Source organism: Oncorhynchus kisutch, linkage group LG23 (genome assembly GCF_002021735.2).
Source record: "Oncorhynchus kisutch isolate 150728-3 linkage group LG23, Okis_V2, whole genome shotgun sequence".
NCBI classification, from domain to species: domain Eukaryota; kingdom Metazoa; phylum Chordata; class Actinopteri; order Salmoniformes; family Salmonidae; genus Oncorhynchus; species Oncorhynchus kisutch.
In genome coordinates this window covers 3,924,147-3,936,177 of record NC_034196.2, presented here as the reverse complement: position 1 = coordinate 3,936,177, position 12,031 = coordinate 3,924,147, and the positions used below count along the sequence as shown (strand labels likewise).

Below are 12,031 nucleotides of genomic sequence, written 5' to 3'. Positions count from 1 at the left end.
GGTGTTTGATTCGATTTTCAATCACATTTGCATCGATGTCAGAGTGATTAGAGAACAATGGAGTGCTGAGTACCAGGCAGTTAGCCAGTTTGGTAGGCTACTAATGACCATCAGCAGCATCAGAGCTGACAGAACTTGACAGAGCTTGACCAACTTAACTCATGTGTTGTTCAACCTCACCATAACGATAACTAGAGGCATCACCAAACATTAGCACACGGTCATTACACAGGGCTTCATCTGTTTCATCAATAAGGTCCCACCGGCTTTTTCCTTGATACATCAAGATACACCTTGATCTTTCCAGGACAGGTGTGAGTAACACAGCCAGGTAGCATGTACATGTTTATAATGCCTTCCCGGGAACACACCTGTCCGTCTGTCTGTGTGAGATGGTTTCAGACTTATGGATGAGAGTGGGACGGAATCTATACTGTACGACAGTATGTCTAGTTGACATGACACACTAAGTCTCCGTCTTCCGGTCTAACTCAGCTCGAGCCATGCCAATAAAAGAGTTCGACAGATCTCTGAACGTGTCCGTTACTAAGGACAGCAGGTTAGACTTTGGGCTGGGCCCATAGTGTGGCATCCACCCTCAACCGTCAGCCCCGTCTTCTCCTGTGTGTCTTCAGGGAGCTTAGAGGGTGTGTCGGAGGGAAAGCCCCCCCCCCCCTCCACACATACACATATACACCCTGGTCTCCTCAGCTTGTGGGGATGTGGCTGGTTCAGAATAGTACAGTGCAGGAAAGAGACCTAGCAGACACACTCATATTTCCAGTAACTGTTCATTGTTACAGTGATTAGTGTCTGTAGAGTCAGTCACCCCCCAAGAAGGGCTTAATGTCTGACTGGGAACCCTCCTCCTCTGACATGATGTATGCCTTTGAAGAAACACATACATGACCATACAAGCATATGTGCAGACTGGCAGGGAGGGACACACAGACCCAACCCACATACCGCAACTCAAACAACAGAACCACACAGACCCAACCCACATACCACGACGCAAACAACAGAACCACACAGACCCGGACAGAAACAGCAACACAATCCAAACACTTACTATACAAATACACACTCTTACGTAGCACATTGCATTCTCCCACCACATATTTACACACATTTCCATTGTTTGCTTTTTACAGATTAACTAACCACCAGTAACTGATGCCAAGGTGACAGCATAATGGGTTTTGCAGGTAATGGTTATGTCTGTGTAGCAACAGCAAGTGACGCCGGAGACCATAATGATTTACATTCTGTACAATGTATTTCAGCTTTAGACAGTTTTTCTTCTTGACTCAGTTGACTTTCAGTAGGTGGAGGTTGTGAACTTAGTAAATGTTATCTGTCTGCCTGTCTGTCAATCCTTTTGTAAAACATCTCAGATTTGTGAAAGAGACAGACCAAACCCATAAATAACACCCTACGTGTCTGATGTGTCTGAGTTGTCAGACACAAAGGTAACCTAGCTAACCTAGCATTGTTGGAGACTACATGCCTACCTACATAGCAGTCATCACGCACGCGTATGAGCAGGCGTAATGATCTGCACTGACATGCCATTATGCTCATGCTCGTGCTGTGTAGTAGACAGGGCAGCTTCATGGGTTTTACAAAGAATGTGTTTTAAGTATGTTGTGACTATTTATTCATGTTTTACTCTTGAAGTGCGTTAGATAGTTACTGAATGTGTGCGCTGCATTTGAGGTACAACAAAACAGAGGAAATGATGACTAACCTTTATTTCAGTCCTTACAGAAGTTTATAGAACACAAACAGACGCAGGTCGGAAAACAAAACAGAGGAAATTCAAATAAAAGACATCTACCGTATGGATATTTTGTTCCCTAAATGGAGAAATACATAGTTTCAAAGCAAAACCTTTTATTCAACAACAACCATGACAGAGGAGGGGACACAACTGAGAGAGCTTCATTTGACATCTGAGGGACTTCCTAAAATGGATGCCGTAGCAGACATCCCATTCACCTACAGTACATCTCATTATCTCCAGACATGTGAAGGAGGTCATGCAGGATACTCCAGAGAGAAACAGAGAAGACTAAGACTCTGATGGGAATTAAACAGACGTCCGTGTTAGTGGGAGCCAATGGGTTGGCTGGCCCCTTGTGTCTGGCGGAGGCGTGTCAGGTGTTAGGAGTGATGAGGAGGATGAAGACGATTATGCCCATCTCACTTCTTCTTCACTTCATCCTCTATCTGCTCCACCTCGCTGGATTCATCCACCACCTTGCCGTTGATCATGGTCTGTGTTACCACCTTCACTATCTTCCTGGTCCACACCTCTGGCTCTTCTGCAACGCAACGAGAGGTAGCGGATGAAGAAGAAGAAGAAGAAGGGGATGGGTTACCGAATGTCACAGGGTCACACTAATACTGTGACACAGGCTCTGGTTTGTAACACAGCCTATGCACTTGCTCACTTGCCGCTGTTGACTTACCTACCGCTTACGAATGAGTTACGGAGTCCATAGTCTATCAAATCAAGTGTTACTGAAGGGATTGAGTGAGTCACAGGCTCACATTGAGACGTAGTTACAACATTGCGGCTTACAGTATATTTGTACCCACTGTGGTTGCTAGGGACAGATGTGTTTTGGGCGTTTGCTTTGTTTGCAGGTTTATGAAACAAACTGTCGTTAGTCTGTAGCCACGGCTCTTGACTTGATGCCAGGTTGGTGGACGCAGCACAGAATCAAAAGCTGTACATTGTGGGAACATAAGGGAAGTCGTTAGTCTGTAGCCACGGCTCTTGACTTGATGCCAGGTTGGTGGACGCAGCACAGAATCAAAAGCTGTACATTGTGGGAACATAAGGGAACGCCGCTGACCCTGCTTTGAACGTGTAGTGTATTTAGCAGTTTGCTTTTGTCAGCGAGCAACTTGGCCTGGAGTAAATTACCTTCACTCTATACAAGTCACCAACAGTATCTACACACGCTAGCCTAGGCACAGTTCCTTGAGTAACAGCTCAGAGTAAAGTTGCCCGTAGACGCTGATCTTGGGTTAGTTTAGCAGTCCCATACATTCAATTTCAAACATCTCATTCCCAAATCATGGGCATTAATATGGAGTTCGTCTCCCTTTTGCTATAACAAGGCTTTCCACTAACTGTTGGAACATTGCTGCGGGGACTTGCTTCAATTCAGCCACAAGACCATTAGTGAGGGCGGGCGGGCGCATTAAGGCCATAACGGCAATGTTTGTCTATGGAGATTGCATGGCTGTGTGCCTGCTTTTATACACCTGTCAGCAACGGGTTTGGCTGAAATAGCTAAAGCCACTAATTTGAAGCAGTGTCCACATACTTTTGCATATGTATGTGGATTATTTATTTTTTAGTTACAGTTTCTCTTGGCACTTGGACTACTTTCAGGGTAAACCTTTTACTGAGGAGTGGCTTCCGTCTGGCCACTCTACCATAATTGCCCGATTTTTATTTTATTTTACCTACTTAACTGAGCAAGTCAGGTAAGAACAAATTCTTATTTACAATGACGGCCTACCCCCCTGGCCAAACCCTCCCCTAACCCGGACAATACTGGGCCAAATGTGCGCCGCCCTATGGGACTCCCGATCACGGCCGGTTGTGACACAACCTGGGACCGAACCAGGGTGTGTAGTGACACCTCAAGCACTGCAATGCAGTGCCTTAGACCGTAGGTGTCACTTGGGAGTATAGCTCCCGATTGGGGGAATGCTACAAAGATGGTTGTCCTTCAGGAAGGTTCTCCCATCGCCACAGAGGTAATCTGGAGCTCTGTCAGAGTGACCATCGAGTTCTTGGTCACCTTCCTGAGAAAGACCCTTCTCCCACGATTGCTCAGTATTGCCGGGCGGGCATCTCTAGGAAGAGTCTTAGTGGTTCCAAACTTCTTCCATTTAAGAATGATGGAAGCCACTGTGTTCTTGGGGACCTTCAATGCTACATAAGTATTTTGGTAACCTTCCCCAGAACTGTGCCTCTGCACAATCCTGTCTCAGAGCTCTACGGACAATTCCTTTGACCTCATGGCCTGGTTTTGCTCTCATATGCACTGTCAACTGTGGGACATTATATAGACAGGTGTGTGGCTTTCCAAATGATGTCCAACCAATTGAATTGACCACAGATGGACTCCAATCAAGCTGTAAAACATCTCAAGGATGATCAATGGAAACATGATGCATCTGAGCTCAATTTCAAGTCTCAGAGCAAAGGTTCTGAATACTTATGTAAATTAGGTGTTTCTGTTTTTATATACATTAGCAAAAATTTCTAAAAACCTGTTTTTGCTTTGTCCTTATGGGATATTGTGTGTAGATTGATGAGGAAAAAAACGATTTGATACATTTTAGAAAAAGGCTTTAACATAACAAAATGTGGAAAAAGTCAAGGGGTCCTAATACTTTTCATCCGAATGCACTGTATATGCCCATATAAAACACAAGTAATATATATATAGAGAGAGAGAGATGGAGAGAGATGGAGAAGGACAAATTGGAGATTCTTAACCCTAAGAATTTGTTCTTAACTGACTTGCCTAGTTAAATAAACCAAATATTGAGTGGATGAGTTCATGCAGTCCATTTGAGAGGTTAAGGTGAATTGAAGTCTCTCTGTGTGAGAATGAAATGATGTATTCATGAATTAATAGCATTCTTATCACACGCCATGGATGGAATTCCCTGCTGTCACACTGATAAAGAAAGTCTCTCCATCCAGGTGAACGGTCACAGCTGAAATCAACCAATCAATGTGTTGCTGTGTGCTGAGTGAGTAATGCCAAGATTTGATGTTTGCTTAGGTTAGCCTGTGTCAATTAAGAAGTGAGAGTGTAGCAATGTGAAGTTAATAAACTGATGATACTCACTTTTTGGTGGGGGAACTTCTTTAATCCTGAATGAATAAAGGAAACAGAAGGTCAGAGTTAAAAAGTGAACGATTGCTTGGGTTGAAACAGGCAGAAGTTGCTACCATGTATGGTCATCAATTGGCTGGTTTACCAGGAAAGAGCAATTCTCTGTTAGACTCAACTCAACAAAGCAGATAATGTAGTCCTTTGAGAGGAGAACTAGCGTGTGCTCCCTCCCTCAGCTGGCTCGATAGACTCCCACGCCTCAGCTGGTGAACATGTTCCTCGACAGACGCAACCGTGGAGGTCTCAGCTGGCTCGATAGACTCCCACGCCTCAGCTGGTGAACATGTTCCTCGACAGACGCAACCGGGGAGGTCTCAGCTGGCTCATCCGGGTCTTGCGCCTCAGCCGGTTTGTCAGGCTGATCCCCGGGATTGTCCCTTTGGTTAGCGTCCTGCGACACACCTGTCACCATCGTGACGTGCACCTGCGTGTCATCAGACTCACCTGGACTCCATCACCTCCTTGATTACCTGCCCTATATATGTCACTCCCTTTGGTTCCTTCCCCAGGTTTCATTGTTTCTGTTTCTGGTTCCTGTCTGTTGTTTGTGTTTCTTGTTTTGTTTATTAAATGATGCACTCCCTGAACTTGCTTCCCGACTCCCAGCGTTACAGCCTGGATATACAGTACTCACTAAGCGTCCCTTAACGACTTCTTACTGTAGCATAATGACGTTCTGTCGCTCAATTGGCAGAGCATGGGTCTCTTGCAACACCAGGATAATGGGTTCGATTCCAGGACCACCTATATGTAAAAAATGTATCCACCCATAACTGCAAGTCGTTTTGGATACAAGCCTCTCCTAAATGGCATATATTATCATGGTGACTCACGTCTCCTCTCCCTCCAGTAGTCTTCTGTAGGTTGCAATCTCCATCTCCAGGTTCTGCTTGATGCGGAGCAGCTGTTCGTAGTCTGTCTTGTTGCGCTGCAATAAAACACAATACCATACGATACAAAAGATTGGTCCTTTTGTTACAGTAAACCACATAAATATATACAGGTCCACCTCCTTAGCCGCTGGGCTACCAGTAAGTACCTGCATGTCCAGACGCAGCTGAGACAGGTTCTCCTCCAGCTGGGACAGCGTGGCCTGCAGGCGCTCCATCTCCAGGCTGTACTTCTGACCTGTCTCGCTGAGGTTACCCTCCAGAGCTGCCACCTGAAGGGGAGATGTTGTCAACACCCACGTGCACATTGTTCAACTGAGGTCTTTGTTGACCCCCCGAACATGACTGTTAGAGAGCTACTGCATTTCGGGGATCTTTATCGTAACACAAATTCTTCTCCCACCCAAGGTCAGGGGAAGTGAGTGGTATTTGCTGTCAACGTTAATGTTGACATGGTTGGGAACAAAGGGTGAGATCTTTGTGATACTGTGTCTTTGAGTGCCATTGTCATTTTTAAGTTCCCCAGTGGAACATAACCCATAGAGGCAAGGTTCCTTCTTGCTATGTATCAACTACTTATACAGGCTCTCAAACTGTAGATTGAAGTGGCATGATATATTTAAGTTCCCCAATGAAACACAACCCCCCAGCTGAAAGGTTTCTACCTGTTTGTGCAGACTTTCCAGCCGTATCTTAAGGTGACACCGTATTCTAAGTTCCCCAGTACAACACAACTCCCAGGTGAAAGGTCCCTAGTTCCTACCTGTTTGTACAGACTCTCCAGCTCTACCTCCAGGGTCTGTAGGAAGCGTCGTCTCTCTACCAGCTCACTCTGAGCTCCCCTGAGAGCCTCGTTAGACTCCTTCACCTCGTTCTGCACCGTGTCCAGCTGTAACACACCACACACGTCCCTGAACGCACCACATCTCCGTTCCTGAACGCTGTAGGCTGTGTTACTAGATACCAGACCTGCGTTCAAATACCTGGGTTCACCTGGATATAATATCTATGATACGCCTGAATCGTAACTTGAGATACACATGCAATGTCAATGGGAGATTCACACGCACGCATCTCAAGTTACAAATAATCAGCCCTGAGAGACACTAGTGGCTGGTTTCTAGCATGGTGATGCACCCAACAAGCCAGTCCCCCCGCTGACCTTCTTGAGGTACCACAGCTCAGCCTGGTCCTTGTTTTTCTTGACGATGCCCTCGTACCGAGTCCTGAGCTCTGACATAACTGTCCCCAGGTCAGGTCCTCCACGGCCCGAGTCCACCTCCACGTTAACAGTCTGAGCAGCGACGTGGCCCTTCATAGACTCCACCTCCTTCAGAGAGACAATCAATCAATTACATCAGTTGTCACAAAGTACTTCACAGTGACCTGGCCTAGGACCCCCCCAAAGAGCGAGCAAGACAGGAAATAGAAACTCTCAGGCATCCGTGTTTTCTTTGTGTGTGTTTCAGTTTAACATATTTGTCCCCCCGTGTTTTGTCATCGTTTGAGTTTTATGAATATTCTCTGTTTGTTTATTAGTCCTCCAAAGTGTGTGTTCTCCAGTGAATTCTACAGCCCATAAGAGAGAAGGCGAGACCCTCTGATTTATTAACGTCCTCTCCATAAATACTTGATGGAGTTGAACTCATGTTACTCCTAGTGTGTGCCTTGATCACTGTTCCCTCCCACTATGCCCTTTCTCTGCGTGTCACATACAGCCTAATAGATAGAACATATGTTACTACTGCATTGGCACTACACACACCACACCCTGCTTTCCAAACACACCCAGCACTTCTGGTGCCAGTCATCGACTTAAAGCACCACACACCATAGGAAAACAGGAAGGGTTGAGCCTACACACACACACATCATTCTACCCCTCGCCACAGACAAGTAGTACAAGGTGACTTATGTCTTCACACAGGTCTGAAGTGTGCCTATTCAGAGCAGAGCAACCAGTGAGCAAAGATGTTATCAGAGGGGCCTCTATGGAGACTTGAGTAAAAAATCGAAGACCTGAGTTACTCTCTAGCTTCAAGTTGCTTAACACAAAGGGGCCTCCGGTGTTGGGTTTCAGACTTCGAGCAGGTTCCAAGCTTCCCAGGGCATCCCAGCTTCCCAGGGGATGCAGAGTGATACCACCACCGGTGCAGAAAGGAACAGAGGACCACTCTGTTCTCCTCCTTCATTGCTTCCCCTCTCAGACCACTTATTCTATTCTGTGGTCTTCGTGATTATCCAGCTAATGGCCAGCTAGAAGAGGAATGGTGACAGAGGACATCCTTTTCTCTCTCCAGTCAGAAATACCTCCTCATACCAGGAGACCAGGGAAAACTCTGGGTTCGAGTGATAGCGTTATGACCTGGCCTAAGGATGAACACCTGGCCCCACTATCTCAATGTGCAAAACGAGTTAAAATGACATAGAGATGACATAACTTCAACTAGTTTTGTCTGCTGGGATATCATCATCCTTAGGGGAGTTGTCCTCTTACTTTGTTACTTTCATGCTTGTGGATAAATAAAGTCCTGATCTACGGCGCTATCTCCTCTCACCTCCTCATGGTTCTTCTTCAGAAAGTAGAGATCTTCCTTCAGGCTGTCCAGGTCTCCTCTGTGGGACATGATGATCTGCTCATGGTCCACCTTGGCCTTCTTCAGGGCCAAGCAGTCCCTCTCCACAGACTGGGACATGCACATCTCTGTCTCCCACCTGGGAGGGAGGGAAGAGATTGTGAGAGATTGCGAAGTGAGAGAATGTGAGAGCTTGGGTGACTAAGACTTGAAAGAATTCATTACACATAGGAAGATAAAATGTAAACCTGAAAGAAGGGGTGGGGTGAAGGAGGGCGGGAAGGAGGGAGGAAGGGAGTGCAGTCACAGGACTAATCGCAGTTGCATACGCATATGCACAAGCACACGCTCGCGCAGTTGCGCGTGTAAGTTCCCAAATGTTTGTCTCCTAAGTGGTGTTTGCGTGGTGCCAGTCGACATGTCCTGTAGACTACAAAAGACACATACAGGACACACTGGCCTTTGCCTAAACATACACCTGCAAGCCTGCTTCATGCGCTTTACCCGTTGCAGGCTTCAACTGAAATTATACCGAGCAACAGGCGGCCCCAGCCTCACACTCACTTAATCCGGAAGTCGTCAGCTGCAAGTTTAGCATTGTCAATCTCCAGCATGAGGCGAGCGTTCTCCAGTGTCTTCCTCCTCACCTGAGAAAAGACGTGGTCAGCATTCAACTTTTACATATCTACTACGTACTAGTGCGATCTTACAGTTGAACGTTTCTATCGTCGCTTATACTTTCACTGTCACCTCTAAGGTGCATTTCCCCTCGCTGACAGAAACACTGGCTCCAGAAACCTCCTAGAGAATTTGGGTAACACACTCCATACGTGGCCTTAGTTTGACTAATCTTTAACCCACAGCCTGCAGTGTCGGTCTAGTGCAGGTTAACTAAAAGGTAACACTTCCCGCTAATGTTAAACTCCGATTAAAGAGAGTGTTGAAAACACGTACGTGTATGTATCATGTGACTAATCCAGGATATGTTTACAATGCGTAAATCCATATCATGGCTCATACATGTGTCCTTGTTGTACGTGCTGCAAGAGGTGAGATAAGGACATGGGAAGTTACATGGGGTGAGCGAAAGGGATCATGGGAAATTAGGGACGTTGGGAACCCACCTCCTGTTCCACCTGGTGGGCCTGGGCCATCATGGTTTTGAAGTCGTGACCTTCAGGGATGCGCTCAATCATTATCTGCTTGATCCGCAGCTCCAGATCTGAATTGGACTTCTCCAGTGAGCGCACCTTAGAACAACAAGAAGTTTAAGAAGTCAAGAAGTCCACCATCTTTTAGTACCTGCAAGTGCCTTGCTCAAGGGCACCACGTCAGGAAATGGCATCTAGTATACTGATACCAGTAACTCTCTGGTTGCCAGCTCACTTCCCACCAGATTTCCAGCGGATCTGGGATTTGAACCAACAACCCTTCGGTTGCTGACCAGCTTTTCTAACCTCTAGGCTACCTTCCGCCTACCTTGTCCAGGTAAGTGGCCAAGCGGTTGTTGAGGCCTTGCATTGCCTCTTTCTCGTTGGTATGGTTACCCAGCTGCCCATTGAGGTTCAAGGTGACGGGCTGGCCGCTCATGTCGCGGCTGACGGATGCAGAGCGGGTCAGGGGGCTGGCGGAGGCAAAGGACACAGCGGTTCTGGAGTGGGCACGGCCACTGTCTCTCAGAGATAGACTAGAGAAGGAGGGTTGGCGGCCCACAGAGAAGCTCCGCAAAGAGAAACTGGAAGACATGACGGCTCTGTGTGAGAGATGACAAAGAGGAAGAAGACCTTGTTGAAACACATACAGTACATGCTAATAACATTATAAAACGTGAGCTTGGTATTAAACTGAAGAGGATTTGGTCTTTCACTATATCATTCAGTCTGAGATGTAGGCTAGACTTAAAAAACATGACAGATGTGGCCAGTGGCGGTTCTAGCTTGTATGGCTCCTTGGACGAACCCCCCCTTCAGAGCCTCCCCCAACAACAACAAAAAGCACCATTCTGCACTAAGTGTCATTTAAAACTATAGAAATATACAAATATATTCAAAAATAAGACTCATAAATATCAAAAGAAGTAACAACAAATTGTAGTGTATAACTACAAATTAAAAAGAGAATCACATTATTACTCTATTACTCTATTGCTAACAAAAAAAACACACAAATAAAAACTAAATTGCACAAATCCTATATCACGCAAATACACAAATAGAATAACACACTTATAAAGAGAACCTGATTATTACACTATTGCACTTCAAACTAGAAACACACAAACTAAATTGCACAACTAATTACATGACTAATTTCATTAGTACTGTACAAAGTTAGAGGTGCGCTATTTGATAGATTCCCTCGCTCCCCCTACCTCGGGATTCCAAGGGGAGACCTGAGGTCAACCTACCCCCGCCCCCCTCCCCATCTCATACTTCTGAGTGGAAGACCTTCCCAGGCAGTAGCCTGCCTCACAAACTAGAATCAGGGCGCCCACTCCCACAAGGTTAATTGACCCACAGTCCCACACGGGGACATGATATCATTGCATTTGACGTGCAAATGAGCGATAGAAAACCGATCGTGCAAATGTCACCATTCTGAATATTTTTTGTTGTTTGTTTTGTTTTTTGTGCGTGCGCCCTGTGCCGCACTGGGCGGCATTAGTGAAGGCTTTGAGTCAATTATTTATTCTTACAACATGCAAATCATTATTCTAGGCACACAAATCGTTGGCTAGGGTCCAAAATTGTCATTTTCACCCATGCAGGAGACAAAAGAACACGCAGCCTGTAGCCCACCAATTGCTGTCTATTCAAACTAAAAGTCAACCACAGACTGATAAAAAAAATTCAATGGTTGACTGGTTACCCAGCTGCCCATTGAGGTTCAAGGTGACGGGCTGGCCGTTATGACTGCTACACTGTCTGAGCTCCACTCAAGTATTACTTTATCCAAGTTCAGTGTACAATCATCAACATGTAAATGGCTAATCCTCTATCAGAAGAGCTCCCTGAGAACTGCGAAGAAAACCCTCATATCTTACATGACTATTTTGATTGTTCTTGTTCATAATATATTCCTATATTTGTAGGTCTTTGTCAATAACCAATAAGAGAAATCACAAAAACAAGAACTAACACGAGGGCAGAGTTATGTGGAGGCTCTGTCTAAAACAGAGCCCAACCAAGTAACTGAGTAGTTGCCTAGTACTGTTTAGTGCCAAACAGACATTCTACACAGCCACTGGGCTGTTCAATAGGGATTAGTCATCTCTGTCACATAATACGCTGAGTTTCTCCCACCATCACCAGGACTAAACATTAGAAAAAGTAAAACATTCCTTTGTTGTGATGAGTAGAGAAATGTATAGAAAAAAGCCACAAGTGATAACAGTATACAAAATATATCTAGAGGGACAAAAAAAACTAAGATGGATCATTGAAATATAACTTAGTTTTAAAAAAAGAAGAAGATTTGAGACACTACACATTTACAGTTTTCAAAATGAAATATAATGAGTTAGTCACACAAACGTATGTATCCTTCATCTTTTTGATATTTGATAAGTGTGTTCACTAAGAAGCAATTCATTTCAAACACTTACCTGGATTATGTTCTCTTCAGTGAGAGA

The 12,031-nt window shown here is 45.4% G+C and overlaps 1 protein-coding gene across 2 annotated transcripts in view; it reads right to left on the bottom strand.

The window, feature by feature from the left end:
* Positions 1–1,736: 1,736 nt before the first annotated feature.
* Positions 1,737–12,031, bottom strand: part of si:ch211-243g18.2 (keratin, type I cytoskeletal 18) — a 10,381-nt gene continuing 86 nt past the window's right edge. Inside the window, exons 1-12 of one of the 2 annotated variants that reach the window (XM_020458162.2) lie at positions 12,005–12,031; positions 9,880–10,153; positions 9,525–9,650; positions 8,965–9,047; positions 8,383–8,539; positions 6,987–7,154; positions 6,588–6,713; positions 5,974–6,096; positions 5,768–5,862; positions 4,887–4,912; positions 3,907–3,908; positions 1,737–2,327 (exon numbers count right to left, since the gene is read on the bottom strand). The exon at positions 12,005–12,031 is cut by the window's right edge and continues 86 nt beyond it. In XM_020458162.2, the coding sequence (XP_020313751.1) occupies positions 2,298–2,327; positions 3,907–3,908; positions 4,887–4,912; positions 5,768–5,862; positions 5,974–6,096; positions 6,588–6,713; positions 6,987–7,154; positions 8,383–8,539; positions 8,965–9,047; positions 9,525–9,650; positions 9,880–10,146 (1,203 nt within the window). In that variant the 5' untranslated portion in view covers positions 10,147–10,153; positions 12,005–12,031 and the 3' untranslated portion in view covers positions 1,737–2,297. The remainder of the gene's footprint in view (positions 2,328–3,906; positions 3,909–4,886; positions 4,913–5,767; positions 5,863–5,973; positions 6,097–6,587; positions 6,714–6,986; positions 7,155–8,382; positions 8,540–8,964; positions 9,048–9,524; positions 9,651–9,879; positions 10,154–12,004) is intronic. The other variant, XM_020458161.2, reaches the window with a different exon arrangement.